Source organism: Taudactylus pleione, unplaced genomic scaffold (genome assembly GCF_031769625.1).
Source record: "Taudactylus pleione unplaced genomic scaffold, aTauple2 ptg000053l, whole genome shotgun sequence".
NCBI lineage: Eukaryota > Metazoa > Chordata > Amphibia > Anura > Myobatrachidae > Taudactylus > Taudactylus pleione.
This window is the reverse complement of record NW_028284455.1, coordinates 20,708,530-20,734,611: the sequence shown is the minus strand read 5'-3', so window position 1 is coordinate 20,734,611 and position 26,082 is coordinate 20,708,530. Positions and strand designations below refer to the sequence as shown.

Here is a 26,082-nt window from a genome sequence, read left to right as displayed (position 1 = left end):
CTCTCTCTCTCTCTCTCTCTCTCTCTCCCTCTCCCTCTCCCTCTCCCTCTCCCTCTCCCTCTCCCTCTCCCTCTCCCTCTCCCTCTCCCTCTCCCTCTCCCTCTCCCTCTCCCTCTCCCTTCTCTCTCTCCCTTCTCTCTCTCCCTCTCCCTCTCCCTTCTCTCTCTCCCTTCTCTCTCTCCCTTCTCTCTCTCCCTTCTCTCTCTTTCCCCCTCTCTCCCTCTGTACAGAGACTGACTACTACCTCCAGTCCATGTTGCAGGGATTTCCCTTAAGCCAACATGGGGCACGCTTTAGGTGAAATCAACATATTGCGCCCTTTCGCCTACTCTTCGGTGATGCAGTTTCGCGTGTTTGTCACGCTAGGTAGGCGGTCTGGGATTTGCCAAAGCGATACCGTTTCACCTTCACGATACCGTTTCACCTTCACGATACCGTTTCGCCAAAGCGAGACCTTTTTGCCAAAGCGAGACCTTTTCGCAAATGCGAGGTTTCGCGGGCGTGAAACTTTTATGTGTAAAGAGTATTCTGCGAAATTCCCTTAGTCAGTGATATCACAGGAATGTTAGCTGCAGGTTATCCATTCTTGTAGTTCATTACATGCCTAGTGAGTACTGCAACCTTGCCTATGTTCTCTCGAATGCTACGTATCGCAAAGTGGTACTTTGTTGGAAGTCCATATACTCCCTTACAGGAGGGGGCTTCCAGACCAGCTATGACTAAGCTGGGTAGCCAGAGAATGGACAGGGGGCAGATGCCTTGGATCCATATATTTTAATGAGGCAGCCTTGGTTATAGTTCTCCTCACTTCTAGAATTTACTCGGCAGCAGTGGCAGCGCACTGCACCCTGTGGTGGCGCTCATGGAGAGCTGATGCAGACTCCGAGAAAGGGTTGGAATGCTTACCCTTTAATGGTGAGGTCCTCTTTGGCCCTGATCTGGGAAAAAATTGTGAGCACTTTGGCAGCAGCTAAATCCGCGTGTCTGCCATCGGCCCAAGTTCCTTCAGGTCTGGGACTTTGTCCTTTTGGTCCTGTTGGGCCCAGGGTAAGTCCAGAGAACAGTCCTGACGGGACGGGCCTCCCCCTGGAGGACCCCAGGGTGGGAGGCTGACTTCTTCAGTTCACTCAGTGCTGGTATCAGACTACTACAGACACTTGGGTAGGAGAAGTGGGTTCTCACGGGTACGCCCTCTCCTTCTGCAGAAGGCCTACCAGCCGGTTTTTCACCACAGGCTTTCAGTTAGTTCAAGACAAGGTCCTGGATTTCCAGAAAGTAGGGCACTCTGTGCTCCAAGTGGGCGTTATAGTGCCTGTTTTGTTTCCTCTGAGAGGAACAGGGTTTTACACCTGACCCCTTTCTGGTTCTGACACCCAATGGATCCTACCAGCCTGTTCTTAACCGCAAGTCCCTCAACAAGTCTTTGAGGGTCCCTTGGTTCAGGATGGAGACCCTGCGTTCCATCATATTGGCTATGGAGCCTGGGGATTTTATGGTGTCCTTGGACATCCAGGATGCCTACCTGCATGTCCCAGTTGCTTTAGCTCACCAGCGGTTCCTCAGGTTCGCAGTGGTCAATCAACATTTCCAGTTTCAGGTACTGCCCTTTGGCCTTTCCTGCACAGCACCTAGGGTGTTTACCAAGGTCATGGCGGATGCCTATCTATCCGGTTACCCTATCATGGCGGTTACCCTATCTGGACGACCTTTTCTGCACTTAGTAGGGTCTATGGTGGTACTTCAGGGCCATCTGCACCGGACAATATCTGTGTTGCAGACTCAAGGCTGGCTGATAAACTGGAAGTGGTTCCTCACAGACAACGAAGGATCTTTGTGACAGAGGAAAGATCTCTGCTTTACAGGCAAAGATTCATATTTGTCGTCAGAGCCGCCGAGTGTCCCTTCACTCGGCAATCAGGTTACTGGGGTCCATGGTGTCGAAGTTCACCATGGTAGAGTATGCCCAGTTTTCACTCCAGACCTCTGCAGAAGTCGATCTTTTCCAGATCTAATGGGTTGCCCCATCGGATAAAGACACTGACCTTGGTGCTTTCTCCAGCGGTACGGCTGTCTCTGGCCTGGTGGCTACAGACGTCCCACCTCAACAAGGGATCTCAGACTGGGTCCTCCTGACGACGGACTCCAGTCTCCGAGGTTGGGGGTCTGTGGCAGGTCCACACTTCTTTAGGGAAGGTGACCGTCAGCAGAATCTGCTCTTCCAATCAACATATTGGTACTTTGAGCGGTATTCACAGCTCTTCAGCAAGCTAGACTAGTTCATCACGGAAAACCCGTGCAGGTCCAGTCAGACTACGCCACAACAGTGGCTTACATAAACCGCCAAGGAGGAACCAGAAGTCAGGCGGCCCTGACACAGGTGTCCCGCATTCTGGCTTGGGCGGAAGGCAATCTCCCAGCTGTCTCGGCAGTGTTCATACCAGGAGTCCTCAACTGGGAAGCAGACTTCCTCATCCATCAGGACGTGCATCCAGGGGAATGGTTGCTTCACCAGGAGGTGTTTTAATTCTTAGTGAACAAGTGGGGCCTTCCAGAGATAAACCTCATGGCCTCCTGATAAGACAACATGCTGCCTATGTACGGGTCAAGAACAAGAGACGAGGAGGCTCTTCTGGTAGACGCTCTGTCGGTCCGGTGGACCTTCCAGTTTGTGTACCTCTTCCCTCCGTTCTCCCTTCTTCCTCGAGTACTTCAGAACTTCAAGCAAGAAGGAGGCACTCTCCTGTTGATAGCTCCAGTGTGGCCCAGCGGTCACTGGTACTCAGATCTTCTGAGTCTCTCCATAGACATTCCGATGCTGTTGCCCCAACGTCCGGACCTATTGTCGGAAGGTCCTTGCCATTACCCGGACCTGGGTCGTCTGTCTTTAACGGCGTGGTTGTTGAGACAGCCCCTTTAAGGTCCAGGGGTTTTTCCAGCTCTGTAGTTAACACCATGCTCAGAGCTCAGAATCCTGCTTCTGCAAGAATTTACCACAGAGTGTGACAAACTTTCTTTGAATGGTGTCGACCTAGAGGCTATTATCCTCCGGTGTTTAGGATATCCAGGGTTTTGGCTTTCCTACAGGTGGACTTAGACCACGGTCTTCGCCTTGCTTCCCTGAAGGGGCAGGGTTCTGTCCTATCAGTGTGGTTTCAGCGTAGGTTTGCTACCCTTCCTGATGTCCGCACCCTAATGCAAGGTGTACTTCGTATTTAGCCTCCCTTTGTTCCACCAGTGGCTCCTTGGGATTTGGCTGTGGTCCTGAGGGCTCTCCAAGGACCGCCGTTTGAAACACTGGGCTCAGTGGATTTAAAATGGTTTACAGCTCAGACTGTATTTCTTCTGGCCATTGCTTCGGCCAGAAGGGTGTCAGATTTGGGGGCTCTCTCATGTCGCCCTCCCTTTCTGATTTTTCATAGAGATAGGGCAGTGCTTCGCACTCGCCCTGCTATCCTACCTAAGGTGGTATCTAGTTTCCACTTTAATGAGGAAATTATAGTACCGGCCTTTAATTCCCCAGAGCTCTCAGCTGGTGAGGCCTCCTTGGGTGTGGTACGTGCTCTAAGGATTTATGTTGACCGTACCAATTCATTTCGAAAGTCAGACTCTTTGTCCTCTATGGTTTCCGTAAGTAAGAAGGGTTGGCCTGCCACTAAGCAGACTTTGGCAGGGTGGATTTGCATGGCGATTTCTGAGGCTTACTTTCATGAGGGCCTTCCTGTACCATCCTCTGTTGAAGCTCATTCTACTCGGTCTGTGGGTGCTTCGTGGGCAGCTCGTCTTTGTGCCTCTGCTGTTCAGCTCTGCAAGGCAGCCACGTGGTCTACCTTTGTGAGTTATTATGCATTTCATACCTTCGCCTCTTGGGATGCTTCCTTCGAGCGGCCAATTCTCCTTTCAGCACAGGAGCGTCCCCACCCTTAAAGGATACTGCTTTGGGACATCCCCAAGGTATCCTGTGGATACCCTATGGACCCTGAAGTAGAAAATATGAGAGATGGTAAGAACTTACCCTTGTTATCTCTATTTCTACGAAGTCCATAGGGTTCCACAGGACTCCCGCCCTGTCGCACCTGTACTGCAGGTGGGCTTTGTTTTGGTCACCGGTTTTCCGTCTCCTTCTGGTGAGAATGTGATTCAGACTTTCTTCTCTCTTCCTTCTCCTCCTCCGGCCTATGGCTTGTTACGTAACTCATTTGTCTTGGCTCGGGGGCGGGGTATAGGAGAGGAACCCCAGTGCATCCTTCGAGGCTGAAAAATTAACTCTGAGGTGCCCGATGTCTGCCGCCCTCGCCTATACCCCAAGGTATCCTGTGGAACTCTATGGACTTCGTAGAAATAGAGATAACAAGGGTAAGTTCTTACCATATCTCATATTATCATGTGCTGAAGAGGGTATAAAGCCACTTAGAAAAAGGAGTCAAGAAGTTAATGTTTTATTTGTAAAGATATGAAAAAATGATCACCATCTTGCATTATGGTTAAATTATACCCTAATTTGCAGGTATTGCATAAAGGTATATGATTTATTTACCTATCAGATGTAAGGTGTGGCAGCAATGTTACTGTAATAACCAATAAAATGACCTATTAGGAATAAGATGATCATTTATGTAGGGCACTAGAACTACCAGTTTTTTCTTTTCTAGCCCCCCACCCCCCTCCTCAGTGGTGTGAATTTTGCAATTCCTTTTTTGCACTCCGCATGTAGTAAAACACATAATGTTTTGCTCTTGAGTGAGGTCTCATCATTTACTCAAGCTTAATTTGGCCAAGACTGAACTACTTCTCATGTTACTGCCCCTTACCAACATCTCCTCAGTCCCCTGGGCAACGCTATTGGCTCATCCCTGTCATTCACTCCACATATCCAGTTCCTCACCAACTCCTTTCTATTCCATCTTCAGAACATCATGAGGATTAGACCCTTCCCCTCCCTCGACTCCACAAAATCACCGGTCCCCCCACTTCTTCCCAGTATTTGTTAATGCTGCTGGCAAACTGATCTTTCTTGCTGCTCTTCTTCTGCCTCACCACTCTGATACTGGCACCCAAGTCCCTACTGAATTCACTTCCAGCTCCTTATTCTAACCTTCAAAGCTCTTACCTTTTCCTCTGACACGGTCACCTATATCTCCAACCTCCTCTCCCTCCCACACACTGCTCTGCTGATGACTTGCACCTCACCTCTCCTTTCACACAAATCTCCAAGACCTCTCCCATGCTGCCCCTGATCTATGGAATACTCACCCCCCAACATCCACTCCTTCAAACACTCACTCAAAACCCCTACAGCCCAAATAACTGTTCCAGTATATGCAATATGTAATATGCATCTACTATACATAGGTTTTTTGGTTACCCATTTTGTGACTATTTTTATCCTGTTTGTGTCATTGCTTTGTAGGATTGTGTGGAACTTGTGGTGCCCTATAAATAAATGCTAATAATAATAATCACTTATTTATCTTGACACAGGATCAAGATGGCTCCCATATTAAAGGCTTATTGATTAACTTTTTCCATCACAACTGGCCATCCCTGCTGAAACACAGTTTTCTTGAGGAGTTCATTACTCCAATTGTTAAGGTACTGCTAGCTTTAATCTTTCTTGTCCGCTTTAATGAGGAGGCACATTTAACAGGTGAAAATCTTTGTTTTCCAAGGCAACGAAAAGTAAACAGGAGTTGGCTTTCTACAGTATTCCTGAGTTTGATGAATGGAAAAAACAAATAGAAAACCAGAAATTGTGGAAGATAAAGTACTACAAAGGTATGTGTGTGTGTTTTTATCTTCCTTAAATTTTAATGCCAAAATATAATACAGCTTTATTAATTTGTAAAGATTCTCACTTATGCAGAAGCGCTGACATCTGTTGTACCAAAGATACTATAAACTGTTTCTCTGTGTAGTTGTTGCTTGCACAAAATGTAGACAGCCATAATTTCACTAGGCGACAGTTACGTTATTGGCACAAATGAATAATTGCTCCGTGATGTCACTAGAAGTTAGTGAATTGATAGGCTGCTTTCTCATGAACATTAACTCCGCATACAAAATGGCTGCTTCTACTGTGATAGCCACCTGTTACCCTAACAAACTGCACCAGATACTGATGTTGCTAAAGTACACCCTAAAACATTAATAGGGGTATTCAATATGGGTGCGATAACCTCGTTTTTTGCGTTAGTATCGCACTTTTTTACTTTTTTGCGTTAATATCACTGGTTTTAGTTTTACACCGTATTCAATTTCAAAGACTTATCGCAGTTTTGAAAAGTCTTTGATAAAAAACGGTGATAACTTTTCACCATTGAATAGGTGTCGAAAAAAAGTGCAGAATTGGGGTTTAGGGGTGCAGGCTATTTTTTTTTTTTTTTTTTTTTTTGAGATTGACATTTAAAAAAGAACTGTGTCAAAAAAAAATAAGGACACCCCAAAAAATTAATTTAAAAATTTGGGGTGAAAAAAAAAAAAATGGGAAAAAATTGTTAAACAATAGGGAAATAGGTTCAGGGCTATTCTGCAAGTATGCGGCAGGTGTTTTCTAGAATAGAATTATAGCGGCAAGTGCACAAATGCAGAATTTTTAAAAACTTACTTTAGGGACACCAAAATATGCTAGTACCCAAGTGCTCTTCTGCATCACTTCTTCAATGTCGGGAAAAAAACACCTGCTGCGGCTAGTTAAATCCCCGACTTTCAATTAAAGGCTAAAACGGGGGGTACCCATAGTGTTCCCCCATGTTTTTACAACTTTAGGGGGGTCTTACAATTATTTTAAGGAAAAATTCGTAACTTTACGCAAATCCACCTTCGGAGTTTTCCGTTTTCGTTAATGTTATTTTGAATACGGGGATAAGCGGGAGCGCGCACCATACCTTTACGCAGAAAAAAACTCCGATATGAAACGTTAACTTCGCCAGGGAAGTTAACCTTTCATATTGAATACTCCTCTAAGACCCAATATATAAAGCGGCTGTTTTACCTATATAACATCAGCTATAAAACCAAAACAGCTAGTCCTGTGGACACTATACATGACTATTTGGCATGTGTTTCTTTCGCAGTATTGCTTCTAGGAAGCACTTTGTTAATGGTAATTGAAAGGGGGTTATTCCATTCAGCTCGGTGCTGAATCGCCCCTGGAAGGATTTCCCGGAGCTATTCAATTCACCGCACTGTTAGCCCGACTAAAGCATTTCTTCTCACACCCTCCTGAGGGTGCAAACAGAAATCAGACTAAATTGCCGGCAGCGATGCTGTTTTCCAGCTTAGTGCGGCGCTAACAGCCTTGCGGCCTGCACTTTAGTCGGAGAATGCCGGTTAGCGCAACTAAACACAAGTGACTGAATTGAATCGCCCCAAAAAGTAGTTTTCACTTTTTATTTTATGAAGTGTGAATTTTTATTTTTTTTTTAAAGTATTTCTTAAGGTGAATATTAACACGATTTTTCTGTTACTCAGGTTTGGGTACAAGTACTGCAAAAGAAGCTAAAGAGTATTTTGCAGACATGGACAGGCACCGAATTATTTTCCGATATGTTGGCCCGGAGGATGATGCGGCGATCACTTTGGTAAGAACCACAATCGATCCTACGTAGTGTGAGTTAGCACACTTCCCTTGATCAGAATGTCAGTTTAAAGGGAAGTTTTGACACCAGTATTTAAATAATATAAAGAGTAAAAAGCATTGGTCCTGGTAATGCACTATGCTGAAACATTAATGATATTTAATAAAATATTAGTGTTGTGTGTAATAAAAAATATTCCACCACTGGTTCCCTCCGCCCTGCTTTACAGCCGTGTGCTGCAAGTACGGAGGACACCATTCTGAACACACAGCTGCAGTGCACTCTTTGCAGCAATTGAGACTTCATTTTGATGTAACGTTAATACTGTGGCAAATGACTGATGGCTTAAGTCACTTTAGGGGGATTCTATTCAGCGCGCTTTTAGTGTGACTAAACAATTTCTTCTTGCACCCTCCTGAGGGTGCGAGGAGAAATCAGACTAAAGTGCCGGCGCTAACAGCCTCGTGGCCGGCACGTTAGTCTGAGAATTACGGTTCTCGCGACTAATAACCAAGGTTAAGTCGCGAGTACCAGCATTCTCAGACTTAACTTCTAACTGTGGGACTAAACAGCGCACTGAATTGAATTCCCCCCGCCATGTCCGCTTACATAGGGCCACTTATGCAACACACTGCATCAAAAAGTAGTCTTCAGTGTCAACCATGACACATTGCGTGGGGAGTTTCTTACCATGCTCTTTCATTACCATGCCAAAAATTGGGAATTGAACTATATAAACGTTCTGTTTCAGATGTGTAGACAGCATTTTCTGATTTACATTTTCTTCTTTGGCTCATGTATTTCATGAAGTTTTTGTGATCCGGTTATCTAACCTGAACTCCCGCAGGCTTTCAGCAAAAAGAAAATTGATGACCGAAAAGAATGGCTCACCAACTTTATGGAGGACAGACGCCAACGCCGATTGCACGGCTTACCTGAGGTAAAGTGAGTAGGGAAGAAAATAAAGGTGGCGAGGCGAGCGCATTGGCACTGGTCTTTTCTCATTGGATGCCTTTTGTCCCCTGCAGCAATTCTTGTATGGTACAGCCACAAAACACTTGACTTTCAATGACTTCATTAACAAAGAGCTGATCCTGTTCTCTAACTCGGACAATGAACGGTCGATTCCTTCTCTTGTTGATGGTGAGTATGAATAGTGTCCACTGGAAACCTATTTAATATCTGGACTGCGAGCAAGAAAATACACTTACTGACCTTAATGTTTACCAAAGGCTGTGTTTTGAGGTGATTATTTATATGAAAGAACTCAGATGTTTATAGTTCACTGGATTTATAAACTCTGACTCTTTCCTGTGTGCCAAGCTTTATACTGTTCATGGCAACATTCTGTCTTTCTTTAGGCTTCTAGCTTATTTTACCTTTTTATCATCTGTGTGTGAGGGCTGGTCCATTATATGCTATTTCTGTTTTATGGCTCATCTTTCCAAGATGGTGTCAGGCCCCCTCTATCCTCATCTCACAAATGTATGTGACTACTGCTCAACTTTTTTCTTTTCTGCGGACTGAATTCCATTTCTCCAGTGCTGGGTATAATAGAGGCAGGTTCCAGTCAGGATGTTGACATTCAGATTTTTGACACCATAATCTTGACATGTTTACAATGTTCACACCGCCATATGTTGTGTTGATTCACTGGGCTCAACTATTTTCTGTGAGTTCCACAATAGCCCCAGCAGCCCATTCAGTCTTTCCTCTACCCGGAGCTGTGAGCGTATACTGGAGACTGCTCTCAGATAGGTCAGCTCACATTCTCTTGGACCAGTGAGAAGCTGACAGAAAATGTTGGCGCACCAGAGCATTGAAGAGGAGGTTCTTAATTGGTTGCAAAGGCTGCTGGTGTGTGGATTATTGTCATATGGGGGTGTAAATATGTGTGTGTCAATGTGCTGTTTCCACATTTATTTGTGTGCCTTTAATTTTATTACATTTTATGTGTATAAGGATTAAATACAATTTATGATTTTATTAAAAAACATCAGTATCAGGTTTTGTATTTGTTTTTTTTATAATCAAGAACATCTATTTAAAAGTTATTTAAATATATTTTAGTTGGAAAGAAGAGATACCCCCAGGGTGAGACCCAACAATAAATACCCTTTGGGACTTTCCAATGGTCCCCTCCCCCATGGCCATAGATCCATTCCCTGTGGATATAGGGCCTGATTCAGAGCCGCTCGTAAGTGGCAGTACGCTCGTTCCGAGCGATGTTCGCACTTCTGCGCATGCGTACGGTTTATAATACGCATGCGCGAACCAGTCAGTGCAGCCGAAAATCGATTGTTCGCTATATAGCGAATGTCTGCTACTTTGAGTGACAGGATGAGGCGTATGTGGGTGGTAACAGGGGAAGGTGCTTGAAAATGGGGAGTGGAATTAAGAACGCAGGCGTGCTTAAAGGTCAAAACGGGCGTTTTATGGGTGTGCATAATTAAAACAGCAGTGTCATTGACCACGTCACCTGGTTGTTTTATAGTCAAAACTGCTCGCAATATAGTGGTAGGAAAAACCAACCACAAGAATAGCGAGCAGTTCATACGCTGGTCGATGTACTCGATTAATCTAATAGATAGCGGACATATGACGTATGATGCGAGCGGCCAGGGGGCGTATTTTTCAAATAAACGTCCGCAAGTTTTGTTCGCTCGTTCAGACATGGAGGCGTGAACAGACCGCAAAGAGCGAACGGTTCATTTGAATAGCCGCCCCCTTTTTCTGAGCGAGCGCTAATTGCTTCCGGCTCTGAATCAGGCCCATAGATCCTCGAGTTGCCATTGATCATCTTTCCCCTCCACCACCCCATTGCAGAACGCAGCACAGCTGATACCGGAGGAAATTATAGAGATCAGCAATAGTGCTCAGAGGGAAACTTTAGTTCCCCTCTTTGCTCTTATGTTACTGCCGTATGCATGTCGTACTGAATGCCATTCACACAGCATTTTGGGGAGAAAAATTTTGTGATGTCGGCGATCAGAGACAACTAAATCCCTACTGGGAGTCCAAACCTGCAGCAGGAATCTGTTCTGCACTTGTGAAGAAGCGATTTACATTTAAATGACTGTGGGATGGAGGAGGACAGCACATGCCAAGTGATGGTACCATGTGAGAGAGCCCATCCCATGCAACCGCACCAGTCATGTGGCCTTGCAGCACATTGATACGGATACATACAAAAACAGTTGGAGATGACAACTCCTGGTGCTAATGACTCTAATAATATAAAATACAGAAGTATCAAATACTTTCTTTCAAACTGGTGTCTTTTTCAATATTGAGTCAGTTTTTCAGCATAAAAAGGAAAAAATATAAGCAAACGTGTAATCCCATAAATAAAAATGTATTCTATACAATTAATAAACATGTGGAAATGTAAAAATATCTAAAAAAATATTTTTGCTCTGGCTAGAGCACAATATAAAAAGTGGATGGATTCTGACAATAATATGGTGAAGTGCACAATGTTTACTTATATTTTTTCCTTTTTGTGTTGAAAAACTGACTCCATATTGAAAAAGACACCAGTTTAAAGGAAAGTATTTGATACTACTTTATTTTATATTCATTATTAGCGCCAGGAGTTGTCATCACCAACTGTATTTTGTATGTATTAGGTCTTTAGGGTGACCTTGGTTTTTATGACTCTAGGCTGCTGGGTTGCGCTTCTTGGTCTATTACACCCCAATATTCAAATTGTTACGGATATTGACCTGAGGTCTATGACTTGAACTCCTAAGTGGCTGGTTATATTTTTGGATTTTATAAGGGACTAAATTTTCCCTTCTATATAATTGTAAATATATACACTTTTTTTTTTTTTATTATTCAATTGACTAGGCCTGAAACCTGGACAAAGGAAAGTGCTGTTCACTTGTTTTAAAAGAAATGATAAGCGTGAAGTGAAAGTTGCTCAGCTGGCTGGTTCTGTTGCTGAAATGTCTGCTTATCATCATGGGGAGGTAAGTGCCACTCAAAGCCAGACTGACCTGTAATTATGATTTTCAGAATATTCCCATATTATATTAATTCTTTCTGGTCCCAGCAAGCACTGATGATGACCATTGTGAACCTGGCGCAGAATTTTGTTGGAAGCAACAATGTGAGCTTACTGCAGCCCATCGGTCAGTTTGGCACACGTTTGCATGGTGGCAAAGATGCTGCTAGTCCTCGTTATATTTTCACAATGTTAAGGTGAGTAACCATGCAGTAAGTGTGTGGTTAAATCTCCTGTACAGTTAGCTGCATTGGGTAACTTTCTGGTTTCCTTTTCTGCAGCCCCCTGGCAAGGTTAATGTTCCCTGGTATGGATGATAATCTGCTGAAGTTCCTGTATGATGATAACCAGAGAGTGGAACCTGAGTGGTACATGCCTATTATACCTATGGTCTTGATCAACGGGGCTGAAGGTATTGGTACTGGATGGGCCTGTAAACTTCCCAATTATGACACCAGAGAGATTGTGAATAATGTCAAGAGAATGCTTGATGGCCTGGATCCATACCCCATGGTAGGTTTGGTGCACTGTTAGAATCTTGCTCTCTCTCTTATATATAATATATATAATCTATCTCCGTGTTCTCCCCGGGATCAATTTCATGGGTACTCCACGGGCTACCTCTTTATGCCACCCAAGTGTCAAAGGTTTCTGGGGAGAACACTATATATAGATAAAGATTATAGATAGATGACATCTTAATGTACTTGTTTCTTGTTTCCTGGCACTGATGTCCCTGCACACTGTGACTATCTTCCTGTGCTGTCTTGAAACAAAATTAATTCTGAATATATAGCAGACTCCTTTCCTGTTACCTCACTTGTGTTATGCTGCCAATAGCTGGGAGAGTCTTTGTGCACTTACCTGTCTTTATGTGGTGTTTCTTTTGGAGTCATTTTGTTTTGTATGTCTTACAGCTTCCAAGCTACAAAAACTTCAAAGGTACAATTCAGGAGATTGGCCAGAACCAGTATGCCGTGAGTGGGGAGGTCTATGTTCTTGATAGAAATACTGTTGAAATAACAGAGCTCCCTGTCAGGACATGGACTCAGGTTAGTGGAAATGATTAGTAGATTTGTGCACAATGTTTAGTATTTTCTGTTTAAATAGGAAATGTAATGAATTGGCTTAAAGATTTTAGGATAAAAGCCAGGGCTGGAATTTCTGGGGGATTAAACTGGGTTGTTGATGGATTTCTTCATTGTATTTGTTTTAAATGTATGATCTCTTTATAGGTTTACAAGGAACAGGTTTTGGAGCCTATGCTTAATGGGACAGAGAAAACACCAGCTCTGATATCCGATTACAAGGAGTATCACACTGACACAACTGTGAAATTCGTTGTCAAAATGACAGAAGAAAAGCTGGCACAGGCAGAAGCTGCTGGCTTGCACAAAGTCTTCAAACTTCAGACCAGTCTTACTTGCAATTCTATGGTAAGTCATTTGTCAGCTCTGCCTAATTGCCCTGGATGTTTCACATTGAGAGCATTTGTGGGATGGCACCAGGACAGCTGTCACTGGTCTACCTTTTCTTACACTGTCCTATGTTACATTACTAAAATACTAATTATTAAATTAAGCTCTTGCACCTTTATTGGTTATTATGAAATGTATTTTGTATCTTTATCTCTGACATCCACTGATAGGAATACTGAAACTATGGGTTTTAAAGGTGTGTGTGTGTGTGTGTGTGTGTGTGCGCGCGCGCGCGCGTTCTCGGTCACTATAAGAATTAACTGGATGAAATCCAATCTTGTTCCCCTCTATATTCTCTACCTGGAAAGTCCATCAGTTATTTGACTAACACAAAAACCAAAGCGCATATTTTCTCTGCACTAAAACGAAGGGGAGTTTCCAAAGCATTCCCTAAAAGAGCGAGCTCTCTATTCTTAGTTTTGAACAAAACGTTCTGCAATCTATCCTCTGTGGACACTAAAACATTAAACTTCTAAGACATTGTAAAAGTATGGACGGTATGCAGTCGGGAAGCCGGCAGACCTAATCCCGACAGTCAGCTTCCCAACTGTCATATCCCGGCAAGGGTCTAAAGACAGGCGTCTATGTGCCGACGCCTGTCATTAGATATACGCCGGGAGACCGACGCCCAGCATCCTGATCGAAGGGATGCAGAGCGCAGATAGCCGCTTGGGGGGGAGGGTTAGATTTACGGTTCCTGGGTGGACCTAGGGTTAGGCACCCCCCTGGGGGACTTGGGTTTAGGCAGCGGGGAAGGGGTGGGTTAAGTTTAGGCACTTAGAGGGGGGATTAGGGTTAGGTACTGGGGGGGAGGTTAGGGTTAGGCACCCCTAAGGGATCGTTAGGGGGTAGAATTAGGTTAGCTAATACTTACCTGAGGACGATCGGGATTTCCACTGCTGCCGAGATGCTGGTGTCGGGATTCCAACCTGATATAAATCATACCGATTCCGTATGGACAGAAGATCAGTGCCTGGCACAGCTGTTCCACTGAGACCACATGCAGCACTACCCAAGAGGCACCTACGTTTACATTTTCTGGAACAGAAAGGCTTGCGTCAGTAAGAAGTCTGCCAAATTTCTGCATTAATCCAATTGTTTTCTTGGTCGCTGGCAAACCTCTGTTTTGTGCATTATATAAGACTAAGAGATCATTTGTCTTAAGAATTATTATAAAAGGACAGCTAATATCCATAAGAGCTCTGACAACATCCAGATGGGGAAAGACTCCAGAACATTAAGGTAGTTTTCTGACTTAAGCTTGGGAATGACCACATCCTAATTTAAATGGAATTTAAAAGTTACCTTTTAGTTACAAAGATTGCTTTCTTTAAAGTACGACCTAGTCTTTCTGCAAGACCATATAGGGGAAACTGCAATAGAGAGAGCTTCTAATGAAGAGACCTTTCCTATATAGAGATTGAAGTTCAGCAGACTCTGATTGGCTCAAAAGTACAGTATTGTAATGCTGTCAACACAACATTTAAATCTCGCCATTGGAAATATATACGGAAGCTAAAAGCTTATGAATATATGATCCTTGAGTTCCTTATTTAACGGAAGTCTCCAATATGGACTACTTATTGTGTTAGGAATTTCTGTGTACAGCAATCATTTCTCCAAATCCTGGAGCCAGTAGATAGAATTGTCTGCACAAGTGCCTCAGCTCCAGCAAGCATATCTCTATACCCATCGTTTCAGGGTCCCCCAATGGAGCATGGAAAAGGGTTTTAATGGAAATACAAAATTCCAATGTTCGTTTATCCATCTGTGAGACACTACATACAAAGGACCAGGCGTGGAGTTTGGCACTTTAAATAATATGCAAGATAACTCTTCCCCTACTAGAACCACTCCCAGCCTGGAACTTAACTTGCTTTTCTTTTATAATGCCTCTATAGAGCAGGTTCTTTTATTGTGGAGCTGTCAGGTAGCCCATCGCTTGCAATTTTTTAATTTTTTTTATAACAAAATTGGCACAAGATGACCGGTATGACTATAGGGTGCCAGCAGAGTCCTGAATTGATGCCGTTCCTGGCTCCTCCTCCTCTCCCTGCTCATTCCACAGATATAGACCACAGTTAAACATACATATAATGTAAAACAATTACTCTTTCTAACTCTGCAGGTATTGTTTGATCACATGGGCTGTCTGAAGAAGTATGAGACTGTACAAGACATTTTGAAGGAGTTCTTTGATTTAAGATTACATTACTACACGCTGCGGAAAGAGTGGCTGATAGGAATGCTGGGAGCGGAGGCTGCTAAACTCAATAATCAAGCCAGGTTTATTCTCGAGAAGATCCAAGGAAAGATCACTATAGGTAATCCTCAAAGCGTTGTAGTATGAGGGGTATTTTGTTTGGGTTATAAAGGCAGTTTTGTTTTGTGTTTTTATTATGTACCCCTCAGTTACACATTAGCATGCCTTAAATATATATGGTGGCTGGCGCTGGGCCATGGTGGTTACTTTATTAAACAGTGCAGGAGGTATAGGAAGGCATTGCCTCTCTCTGTTCAGTCTCCTAAATATGGTGGGTGAAGGATGTATAAATTATGTATAGATGTATATGTGTAAGTTCTGTGTTACTGTAATGTATGATTAAGATGGTTACTGAAGGTGTGTGCTGTGTTTTTGGCTGTGATCAACTCTATGCTATATGTGCTATTATTTGCATGTAGAGAACAAAAGCAAGAGAGAGCTGATGCAGATGTTGGTGCAGAAGGGCTTTGAGTCAGACCCTGTGAAAGCGTGGAAGGAAGCCCAGGAGAAGGTACATCATGTTATATACCATTGGTGCATTTTTCTTTTTTTTTTCACATCAATCCTCCATATTTTATATTGTAAGAATGAAAATGGGACGTCTGTAATACTGTAACCTCACAGGATACGTGTGGTCCAACTGGGCAAATACAGCAACTGACTTACCTAAATATCCAGCCCATATTTTATGGGTGAGCAGTGGCAACTTCCCCCACTGCTGGTCTCCTTCCCTCTCACTTGTGTAAGAGACATATGTCCACTATCCGGCTGATTATCTGATCTCTTTACAGGCTGTGGAGGAAGATGAGCTCCAAGATCAGAATGATGATAGTTCCTCAGACTCTGGCTCTGCATCAGGGCCAGATTTTAACTACATCCTCAATATGTCTCTGTGGAGCCTTTCCAAGGAGAGAGTAGATGAGCTGATTAGACAGAGGGACATAAAGGTATGATAGTAACTCTCAAACATTGGGGAAAATGTATCTTGTTTTGATTTTCATGAATATAATTACATTAAGGTCCTTGGCTTATCCGATTTTATGCTACCACTTATACAATGGGAGGTCAGAAATATTGTGTATGTATTGCATCTATTTCTTATGCCCAGAGCATTCTTTATGGACATAGGTATTGGGTGTAGGTTGTTCAGAGCAGATAGCCTTACTTAGTGCATGTCACCTAACCATACAATTTCCCTGTTTTATACCCCAATGTGACAGCTACAAATGATCAATAACATTGGTATAATGCATGTTATAAATTTATATAGGTTTTGAACAATTTTTATACATTCAAAGGTTTAGTGTAACTCAATAAATAAAAGAAATCCAAAAAGTGGCAGTACTTTTACATTACATCTTTAGGAGTGTGCTCTGTGAAAAAATGTTTTCTGACACCACCATGTGTCCTGCTCAAGCTGATAATCTTTTTCTTAATTGCTGGCAATAGCTCTTGGTGGTGGCCAGTTACGGGACAGAGCGTATCGGTTGCAGGTGCAATTTATGGCTTCACTGTGTGCGCATAGGATTGGTGTACTAGGTTGCACTTGCTGATATATGTAGCCGTGGTGTTAGTACGCTGGAGGCATAGTCTGATTGATGTATTGTGGTTGTCTTAGTACACTGCAGGGGTGTAAAGCTAGCAGATCTAATGGGGGGTCCCCACAGAGTGGTATGTGGGGGCACGCGCTGGTATGTACTAGCAGGGAAGCTATGGCAGCAGTGACTAGTATATGAGGATGTATTTTGGCGGCGCCAGTTTATAGGGAGGACATTTTTATATGATGATTCATTGGACACTGAAAGAACTGGTGCTGGTCTAATGCTACTAGAAGTAGGTCAATTGTGGGCTTTCTAATGTATGATTTGGTAACTGCTATGTTAGACCAGCCTGAAGAAAAATAAATCCCAATCATAAGTTACCTGCTGAGGGAGTCGCTTTATGTATAATAAGTTGTTCATTTTACTTGTGTTCTAGGGGAAGGAGCTCAATGACCTAAAGAGAAAATCTCCCCCAGACCTCTGGAAGGAAGACTTGGCAGCTTTTGTTGAAGAACTTGATGTAAGTTCCAAAGCTTTCCTGTATGGTTAAGGATGAAGGGTTTCATAAAGCAATGGTTTAATTATTTTTAGTTTAAGTGATCTCTAAATCTAAAAAACAAAAACGCTATTCCAAAAAAAAACGGAAAACAATAAAACTTTAATGACATTGAGTAACAACATTCTCGACCCTAGTGCAATATCACACAGTGAGCCTTTGGACCTTAAAAGTACTGATGCACACACATTTCAGTTTGAGTTTTTTGTTTCTTATATCATAAGACTGAAGATTTCTCTTAATTAATAAAAAAAAAAAAAAAAAATATACACACACGCGCACACACACAACCGCACTCGAGAGCTTAACAAAGTTATATTACTCCATTAAGCATATGTATAGTAAATGTCCACAGGGCAATATAGACTGATTAATTGTACAAATTGACAAAATACCCAAATTAAAAGGAAATATATTCCTGGTTGTTACTTCAATTCGTTCATTTGAGTGCTGCCGGTTTGTGCATGTATATGTGTGCGTGCGTGTATGTGTGTGTATATATATATATATATATATATATATATATATATATATATGCACACACACACAGTCAGGTCCATAAATATTGGGACATTGACAGAATTTTCATATTTTGGCCTCTATTCACCACCACAATGGCTTTGAAATGAAACAAACAAGATGTGATTTAACTGCAGACTTTCAGATTTAATTTGAGGGTAATTACATCCAAATCAGGTAAACGGTGTAGGAATTACAACGGTTTCTATATGTGCCTCCCACTTTTTAAGGGGCCAAAAGTAATGGGACAAACTAAACAATCCTAAATCTAACTTTCACTTTTTAATACTTTGTTGCAAATCCTTTGCAGGCAATTACAGCCTGAAGTCTGGAACGCATAGACATCACCAGACGCTGGGTTTCATCCCTGGTGATGCTCCGCCAGGCCTCTACTGCAAATGTCTTCAGTTCCTGCTTGTTCTTGGGGCATTTTCCCTTCAGTTTTGTCTTCATAAAAGTGAAATGCATGCTCAATCAGATTCAGGTCAGGGGATTGACTTGGCCATTGCATAACATTCCACTTTTTAGCCTTAAAAAACTCTTTGGTTGCTTTTGCAATATGCTTCGGGTCATTGTCCATCTACACTGTGAAGCGCTGTCCAATGAGTTCTGAAGCATTTGACTGAATATGAGCATATAATATTGCCCGAAACACTTCAGAATTCATTCTGCTGCTTTTGTCAGCAGTCACATCATCAATAAATACAAGGGAACCAGTTCCATTGGCAGCCATACATGCCCACGGCATGACACTACCACCACCATGCTTCACTGATGAGGTGGTATGTTTTGGATCATGAGCAGTTCCTTTCCTTCTATATATATATATCTATATATATATATATATATCTATATATATATATATATATATATATATATATAAATAATTGTACTTCTAATGGACTATTTAATTCAACCTCTTTATGTGAGCGACATGTTAATTGAAAATGCTCAAGAAGCTTAAAGTACTCAGTTTATACTGCTGAGTAGATTTGCTTTCAACAAGAGGAGGGAAGTACTTATGAGATACATTACCAATAATACTGTGCCAGGTTCAGATTTAACTGTATATTACATCTTGATATAAAAAGGTGCATTTTGATACCTATTTTGTTTTGGCCACAGCTGTGAGATGTGATCAGCTCTGCACAGGTAGTAGATCTGCCAGGAATACGATGGGTGTGACCTGTTGGTACAAAAGATTATACAAATTGCACTACACAAGGCATATGCAAAACAGAAAATGGTCGGAGATAGCTCCGGCCATATATTCCATTTGAAGCATGCGAGATGACACAAATTTTAATTATTTTTATAAGTTTTTTATTTTTTTAATAGGTTTTTTTTTTTTTACAGTCAGCATATGTGCAGCCTTTCTCTTCCCAAACACAGTAGTAACCTTGCTGTATTTTTGTGAAACAAATATTCAGCACACTGTAATCTCGCTTGTAATTCACAGTTGCTGCACTTTAACATCATTTGCATTAATGGGTTTGATGTGGACACATTTGACGATTCAGACTTCATCACCTGCAAGTTGTGTCCCTCCGACAAAAGCCACATTCAGTCTTTTTCACCAACCGTCTTAGGCGCAGTTTGCATCAACACCCACACCACGCCCTTAAAGGTGCCTACACACATAGCCATATTTTACACGATATGGCTGATTCCGACGCATCGGAACGACAGATCGTGTAAAATCTGCCCAAAACGAGAGTCCCCACTCACAATGCGATGCGCATCCCCGCTGGTCGTACATCGCATCGTCAGATCTGCCGTGCTGTAGGGCAGATCTGCCAATCTGGGACCCAATGCACTGGAAAAAGTCTGAATGCAGGAGAGATCGTTTAAGATTGGACACTGCAAACACCAAATCATGTGCAGAGCTGCCATGGCGAGTTTTCAAGGGAATTGTTCACGATAATGGATCGTGAGCACATTGCTATGTGTGTAGGCACCTACTGTCTTTAGGCCGTGTCTTCACCCCCCTAAAATCCCAGTCTCTGCTCCCCTGACACACAGGGCCGTAATTGCTATATGCCTGGAGAAAAAGACGCTGATAAAGAAAAGATGCACACGGAAAAGAGAATAGCATAAATGGTGCAGCCAAAAAAATCTGCAACTTGTATTACATCTAATCAGAATGAGCTCCCAAGTTACCAGTGCTGCCATTCACCACAAATGTAGGGATTCTTGAAAACTTGACCCTCAACATATTTGTACAATTATTCTTTATATAGGGCAATCATATCCTATATAACACTGTACAAACTGGAAATCACACTGAATTTAGCATAAATAACTATGGTTACATACAATAAAGAGAAGGTTATGGAGTCTTACTTATTCGAACATGAGGGTTGGAAAGTAGGCACTAGGGCTTGTTGTATGCAATGGACACAGGGATATTTAGTGTATGGATCAGCTGCCCAGATCAGGATGTATACGTTATTCTTACACAGACCTGAAGACTATGTGGGGGGATCTGTACATTTTGATGTGAATACATAGAAAGCAGAATGTCTCTTTATGAATATGCTGTTGACTCTTTCATATCATTTCACATATTTGTTTTAGAAAGTGGAGGCACAGGAGAAAGAGGATGTTTTAGCTGGTTTTGCAGGGAAAGCCATCAAGGGTAAAGTAGGCAAACCAAAAATGAAGAGGCTTCAGCTGGAAGAGACCTTGCCCTCAATGTATGGCAGAAGGATAGAACCCCAGATTAGTGCAATGAAAGCTGACGTCAGCAAGAAGATGCTCAAGAAAAAGAAGGTGAGGCTGGTATATAGCCAGTGCAGTATGAATGAGACACTTGTTTCACTGCACACACAGTCCAAATAGAACATTCTGTCCTTACAGATCAGCAGTCCTTCCCATAGTATGGAGAGTGAGACCATATTAGTCGTTAGACACTTTCAACATACAATGCTATTTAATGATCATAACTTTTTTTTTTTTTTACTCTTATTTGAAGGGTGAAATTGACTCCTTAGCACTGAAACTGGAATTTGATGATGAGTTTGGCTCAACTCCGGCAGAGGGAGGTGGGGAAGACTCTCAGACAACCACTCCAGTGAAACCTGTAAAACCCAAGCGGGAGCGAAAAGAGAGAGAACCAGGTTTGTGGAACATTTCAACTGTTTTATGGCCCAGTAATAATGCGGCTTTAAGTAATAAGGCAGCAATTCTATTCATTCAGAAAGTGTCTACAGTTCGTTATTTGTTTGATAGCCATTCACGCAAGTCTAAAGAATTTGTGTTTAAAAATGAATATCCCACATGAAGAGAATGTACTCTTTACATGTTTTAAAGGAATATATTCCTTAAATTAATCACACAATTTGTGTTGCCATTAGAGATTATTCATATATATGTGCTTGCCTCTGTTACTTTCCATTTGCTTAGGTCCTCGAGCCAAAAAGAACTCTCTGACTCCGAAGTCCTCGGTCAAGAAAGGAAAGAAGAGGAACCCCTGGTCAGAAGATGAATCCAAGTCAGAGAGTGACATGGAAGAGGCAGAAGTAGTGGAACCTGTGGTTATTCCTCGGGACAACTTATTGAGGAGAGCAGCCGGTAAGTTGTAATATAGTGGAACAAGGTTAAAAGGTTTGATGTGGTCGGTAAATGTTGCAAAAAGTCTCCAATCCAGGTACTGGATTTCAAGGAAGAACGGCTGACGACATATACTGTCAGCAGAGATGTTACAATGGATGCAAATTAAAATGAACTAGCTCTTATCTGACTACTGTGCTTACATGTCCCCAAAAGGGGTTTATGAAGCCAGAACTCAAATTGCTGATTATACACATTTGGTCTGATGCAGAGTAGAACGTGCTCCTGTTTGCGGAACATATCCTGTGTTCTTTCGCACTGTGTATGCTCTGGAACCAAGTGTATCCAAGAATGGGGGGTGATAGAGTTGTACGCTTTTCAAGTGTATCTCTACTTGCAACTGAAGAGGCGTAATTCGGCAATTAGGGGGCGTTCTACTGTAGGTAAAGTTCAAGGAAGGAGCGTATTGACGGAACTGTGGGCTATGCAGAGTTGGACAGAAGTGTAAATATGCATTTATTTCTGTGCATGCCATGCGTGAGCATATATGAGTTTTGTCAGGCTCATTATGTACAATGATAGTATTCATACTATTACTATCAGACTTCCTGCTTGAGGAGTAGACACCACCACTGTACTTGCTAAATGTTTTCTTGACTGTAACTGAAAGTTTATAAGCTACTTAGAATAAGCAATGTGAAATCTAGAATCAAGTTCACTGGATCACACGGCCAGCATGGCACATTGTATATCTATATACCCAGGTACTGACCATTCTTCCCCTGCTACAGCTGAAAGACCCAAGTATACCTTTGACTTTTCTGAAGAAGAAGATGCAGATGATGATGACGATGATGAGCAAATTATTAGTAATAACAACAACTTGGATGACTTGAAGCCACGGTCGTGTTCTGTTCCCAATAATCAAAATGACGATGCCCATTCAGACAGTCCAGAAAAGGATGAATATGATTTCTCTCCTTTCAAATCCACAGCATCCACTGAGTATGCCCCTTCCCTCTCTCTTATTGTGTAATAGTAAGAGGACCACGTCTGTGGCTTTATCTCTAATATGTGATCCGTCTCTCCCACATGCAGAAAGTCATCAGAGATACAAAAGAAGAAGGATGTTGATGACATATTTTCCTCCACTTCGTTCTCTGAAAAAGTTGATGATGGTAATTCAGGTTTCCTGTAATCTCACTGGCTACAATACAGGACTCCCTCTTTATACCGCCAGCTTAGTACAGCGGCAAAAGACTGACATATTCTATGAAAGTGTTATAAGGAGAGAGAGAGATATATAATGGAGGGAACACATTGTAATGCCCATTTGTGCAGAGTTTATACCGGATGCTGAGGATAATGTTATAAATGGGGTGTTATAAAAAGGGTGTATCATACATTGATATTCTGCTTTTATATTTGATTAGATGATACTGCAAAATATAACAGTGATGAAGATGAGCCCTCCCCCCTCTACACATCAGCGTTCAGCTACAAATCTAAAGAAAAGGCACCCAGCAAAGTATCTAAGAAAGGTAAAGGGGATTGTGTTTATTGTCTTGTATTATTATACTCCCATTCTGCTCTGAGATAAGCTGGGAGGGTGTATAGTAGGGGAGTGTGATCCCAAGATAAATGCCGGGAGGTGTCCTCATTTATGTGTCAATTATATGTGACGTGTCCTGTCTATGAAGAAGGAATCCATAACTGGGCTGCACAAAACCAGACAGACTTCGCTGCATGTGTTTGATATCCTTCTTATTTCATTGTAAGATGCAGCAATATACAACAGTGATGATGAGGAATCTTCCCCCCTCTTATCTTCAACGCTCACCTACAAGTCTAAAGAAAAGCCAGCCAGCAAAGCCTCCACTAAGAAAGGTAACGTGAGCCTTTATGACGGGGCAGAAGTAAAGGGGGTGATTTTATTATTATTTAATATTTTAAATCTACAATTTGCTAACCAATGTACTACATAGTATATGATATGTCATTTTTAAGACTAGAAGGAGTAACTGTTTGGGCTGCAAAGTGCAGTGTTCTGTGCCTGAAATGTTCAGTTTGCTAAAAGCCATTGCTGCATGTGCATATATCCGGTATTTCCTGATCACCGACATGGGGGTCCTAATAAGCTGAGTAGAGACAGGGAAAAGGGACCCCCTAAGGAAGCTTTCTTATTCTCTTTCTGTCTCTCAGCAGAGTAAGAAGTGGTTCTGTATTGTGGAGTAGCTTGTTTTGAATTTGTGGGCTTTCTATTTGCCATAGGGTCCCTGCAATGCACATTTGGGAGTGGCAGGGGTGGCACACTGGGGACAATGGTTTAACAGTAGCATGACCTGACTTCTAGGCCTTCTTAGATGTGTGTACACATAGACAACATCACTTCCGGGTCAGAGGGCATAGGCCGGCGTGAGGCTAAAAACATAAAGGAAACCTCAGACCTGCTTTTTTATTGTTCATGGCAATGTTCAGATTGACTGTCTGTGGCACATTCTGCAGTTATGGGGCATGCGTACACCCGCGAATAGCAACCTATTCTACAGAACTTGCTTATACCTTGTACATTTTTTTTACTTACCAGTTAGATATTGCTCCTTCTCAGTGCTCTATCTGCACATGTTAAAGAGAAGACCTGAACCTTATCACAATGTGAAGGGACTTTGTGCGCAGACTGTATCACCCTGGGAAAGGCCACTGCTCAGCCTCCTAAACAGTGTGTGGAGTACATCTCCATGATGATGAGATAAATGAAGTACACTTGTCACAAATACAGAATTATTGCCGTTTAATATGGGAGTCGCACCAGACAAGTCTGGATCTAGAAGATTTTATGTCTTGTCCTTTTGTTTGTGGGTTATTGGGTTCTCTCCGTGACAGATGCCTCACTAGCGATAATTACCCTTTCTGCTAGAACCATGGCTTCAGCTGTCCTTGGGTGACACGACCCAGACTCTTAGAATTATTTGGGCACACTTTATTTTTAAAAGCACTTTGCAAGTATACACTTGAATCGAAAGATTATCAAGGAAAATCCTATCATTTACATCAAGATCACAGAACAAGATGTTTCCATTTCTCTTCCTCACAACAGCACTTCAAGGATAGCATTATTCTAGGCAAAACAGTGCCTTTACTTTTAGGCAATCATTTCCTCCTTTTCAGGAGAAAGGAACAGAGTAGAGATGTGCGGGTTCGGATTTACTCGGTTCTTTTCGCCACATTGCCGCAAGTTCAGATTAGTTCATATTTATCATATTGGCTATCTGACCTCACGTGTTTTGGACAGCCAATAAGATAAATCCAAACTTGCGGTAATGTGGCGAAAAGAACCGAGTAAATCCGACACCGCACATCTCTAGGACAGAGTACCTGGCTGAAACACTCTCAATAACTCTTTCCAAGCTCAACCTCCAATATAGTCTGTGGGTGACAGACTTTATAATTATGCAGTCGCCTTGACACTTATTCAGGATTACATGGAATCTATGAAGTCAATTGTGAACGCTGTGAAGAAGCAACCACTTCCTTAATTACAATTTTCTACAGGACACTATTCTTTAGCCTGTCCACGTCTCCAGGGACCGTCACCAAAATGCTAGTTGTTTGCATAGTTTCTCTCAAGAAAAGGGGAGTAGCTCTCTGGCTTCCATGGGCAACTTTCCATATGAGGAACATTCAGCTCTGTCCATTGCGCGCAGACATTCTGGAGAGGATTGTAGAAAACAACCTCATTGGTAAACCAGCAGGTTAACCGATTATCTCAGAAGATTTCAGGTCCAGCCAGGAAATGGGCTTTGAGTAAAGAACATTTTTGTTCAGGAGTCAATAGGTTTGAAGACTATTCGGAAGTGGAAAGCTTATCATTTGTTTGCAATAGCTTGGCTGGTGCTCCAAGAATGGACTTGGACAATGCAGTCAGTTCTACTTCACAGGGAGCTAGTTCTGTATTCAAATCCAGAGATCCAGGGCAGTCTCAAGTTAAAAAACAAAACACCTGTACTATTTATTATAGGCTTTATGGCATGCAGGAAATATCAACAGCAAATTGTGCAACCTGATTGGTAAGCAGGGCACAGGCCACCATTAAAGATCTCTGCATAGCAGCAGGTGACCTTCCCTTCACTGTGACAGACATTACCTTCTTAATGTCTTTTCTGATGCTCACTTTTGAGGCAAAATCCGAGCAGTTATTCAGTAAATGTTTTCATCTGGCACTGTTGGAGTATTGCTTGGGTATGTCCTATGTTTAATGGCTACAATGGTGTTAATAAAGAAATAAGTGAATTACCTTTTATTTAATTTCCCAGTATTCTTACCCGTGTTTTGTGTGTTTATAGCTTGCAGGAACATCTGGGGAAGTTTCTCAAACACAGGGGGTGGGATGTCGCTTTATATAACAGTGTTAACCATCACAGCTCATGTTTTGTCTGTGGACACTGGATAATTACTGATCCAGCCAAGTCACCTGGGTATGAGTATAGGAATCCTGAACAAACATGAGCTGCTGGACAGTGTGTGGACCGGATTTGGGAAACATTGCTCTGTACTTTCTGGAGAGCTCTTCCTGTCTTCCTGTCTCTAGTC

General features: G+C 42.4%; 1 protein-coding gene across 1 annotated transcript in view; it reads left to right on the top strand.

Moving 5' to 3' along the window:
• TOP2B (DNA topoisomerase II beta) overlaps positions 1–26,082 on the top strand; it is a 79,107-nt gene that overhangs the window by 46,926 nt on the left and 6,099 nt on the right. The window contains exons 14-34 of the mRNA XM_088462735.1: positions 5,479–5,589; positions 5,667–5,772; positions 7,468–7,577; positions 8,422–8,514; positions 8,603–8,717; positions 11,427–11,548; positions 11,632–11,780; positions 11,865–12,096; positions 12,501–12,635; positions 12,819–13,019; positions 15,190–15,385; positions 15,744–15,835; positions 16,116–16,271; positions 17,302–17,385; positions 20,518–20,712; positions 20,915–21,059; positions 21,346–21,513; positions 22,284–22,497; positions 22,591–22,670; positions 22,926–23,033; positions 23,272–23,379. Coding sequence (XP_088318861.1) covers positions 5,479–5,589; positions 5,667–5,772; positions 7,468–7,577; positions 8,422–8,514; positions 8,603–8,717; positions 11,427–11,548; positions 11,632–11,780; positions 11,865–12,096; positions 12,501–12,635; positions 12,819–13,019; positions 15,190–15,385; positions 15,744–15,835; positions 16,116–16,271; positions 17,302–17,385; positions 20,518–20,712; positions 20,915–21,059; positions 21,346–21,513; positions 22,284–22,497; positions 22,591–22,670; positions 22,926–23,033; positions 23,272–23,379 — 2,920 coding nt within the window. The remainder of the gene's footprint in view (positions 1–5,478; positions 5,590–5,666; positions 5,773–7,467; positions 7,578–8,421; positions 8,515–8,602; positions 8,718–11,426; positions 11,549–11,631; positions 11,781–11,864; positions 12,097–12,500; positions 12,636–12,818; positions 13,020–15,189; positions 15,386–15,743; positions 15,836–16,115; positions 16,272–17,301; positions 17,386–20,517; positions 20,713–20,914; positions 21,060–21,345; positions 21,514–22,283; positions 22,498–22,590; positions 22,671–22,925; positions 23,034–23,271; positions 23,380–26,082) is intronic.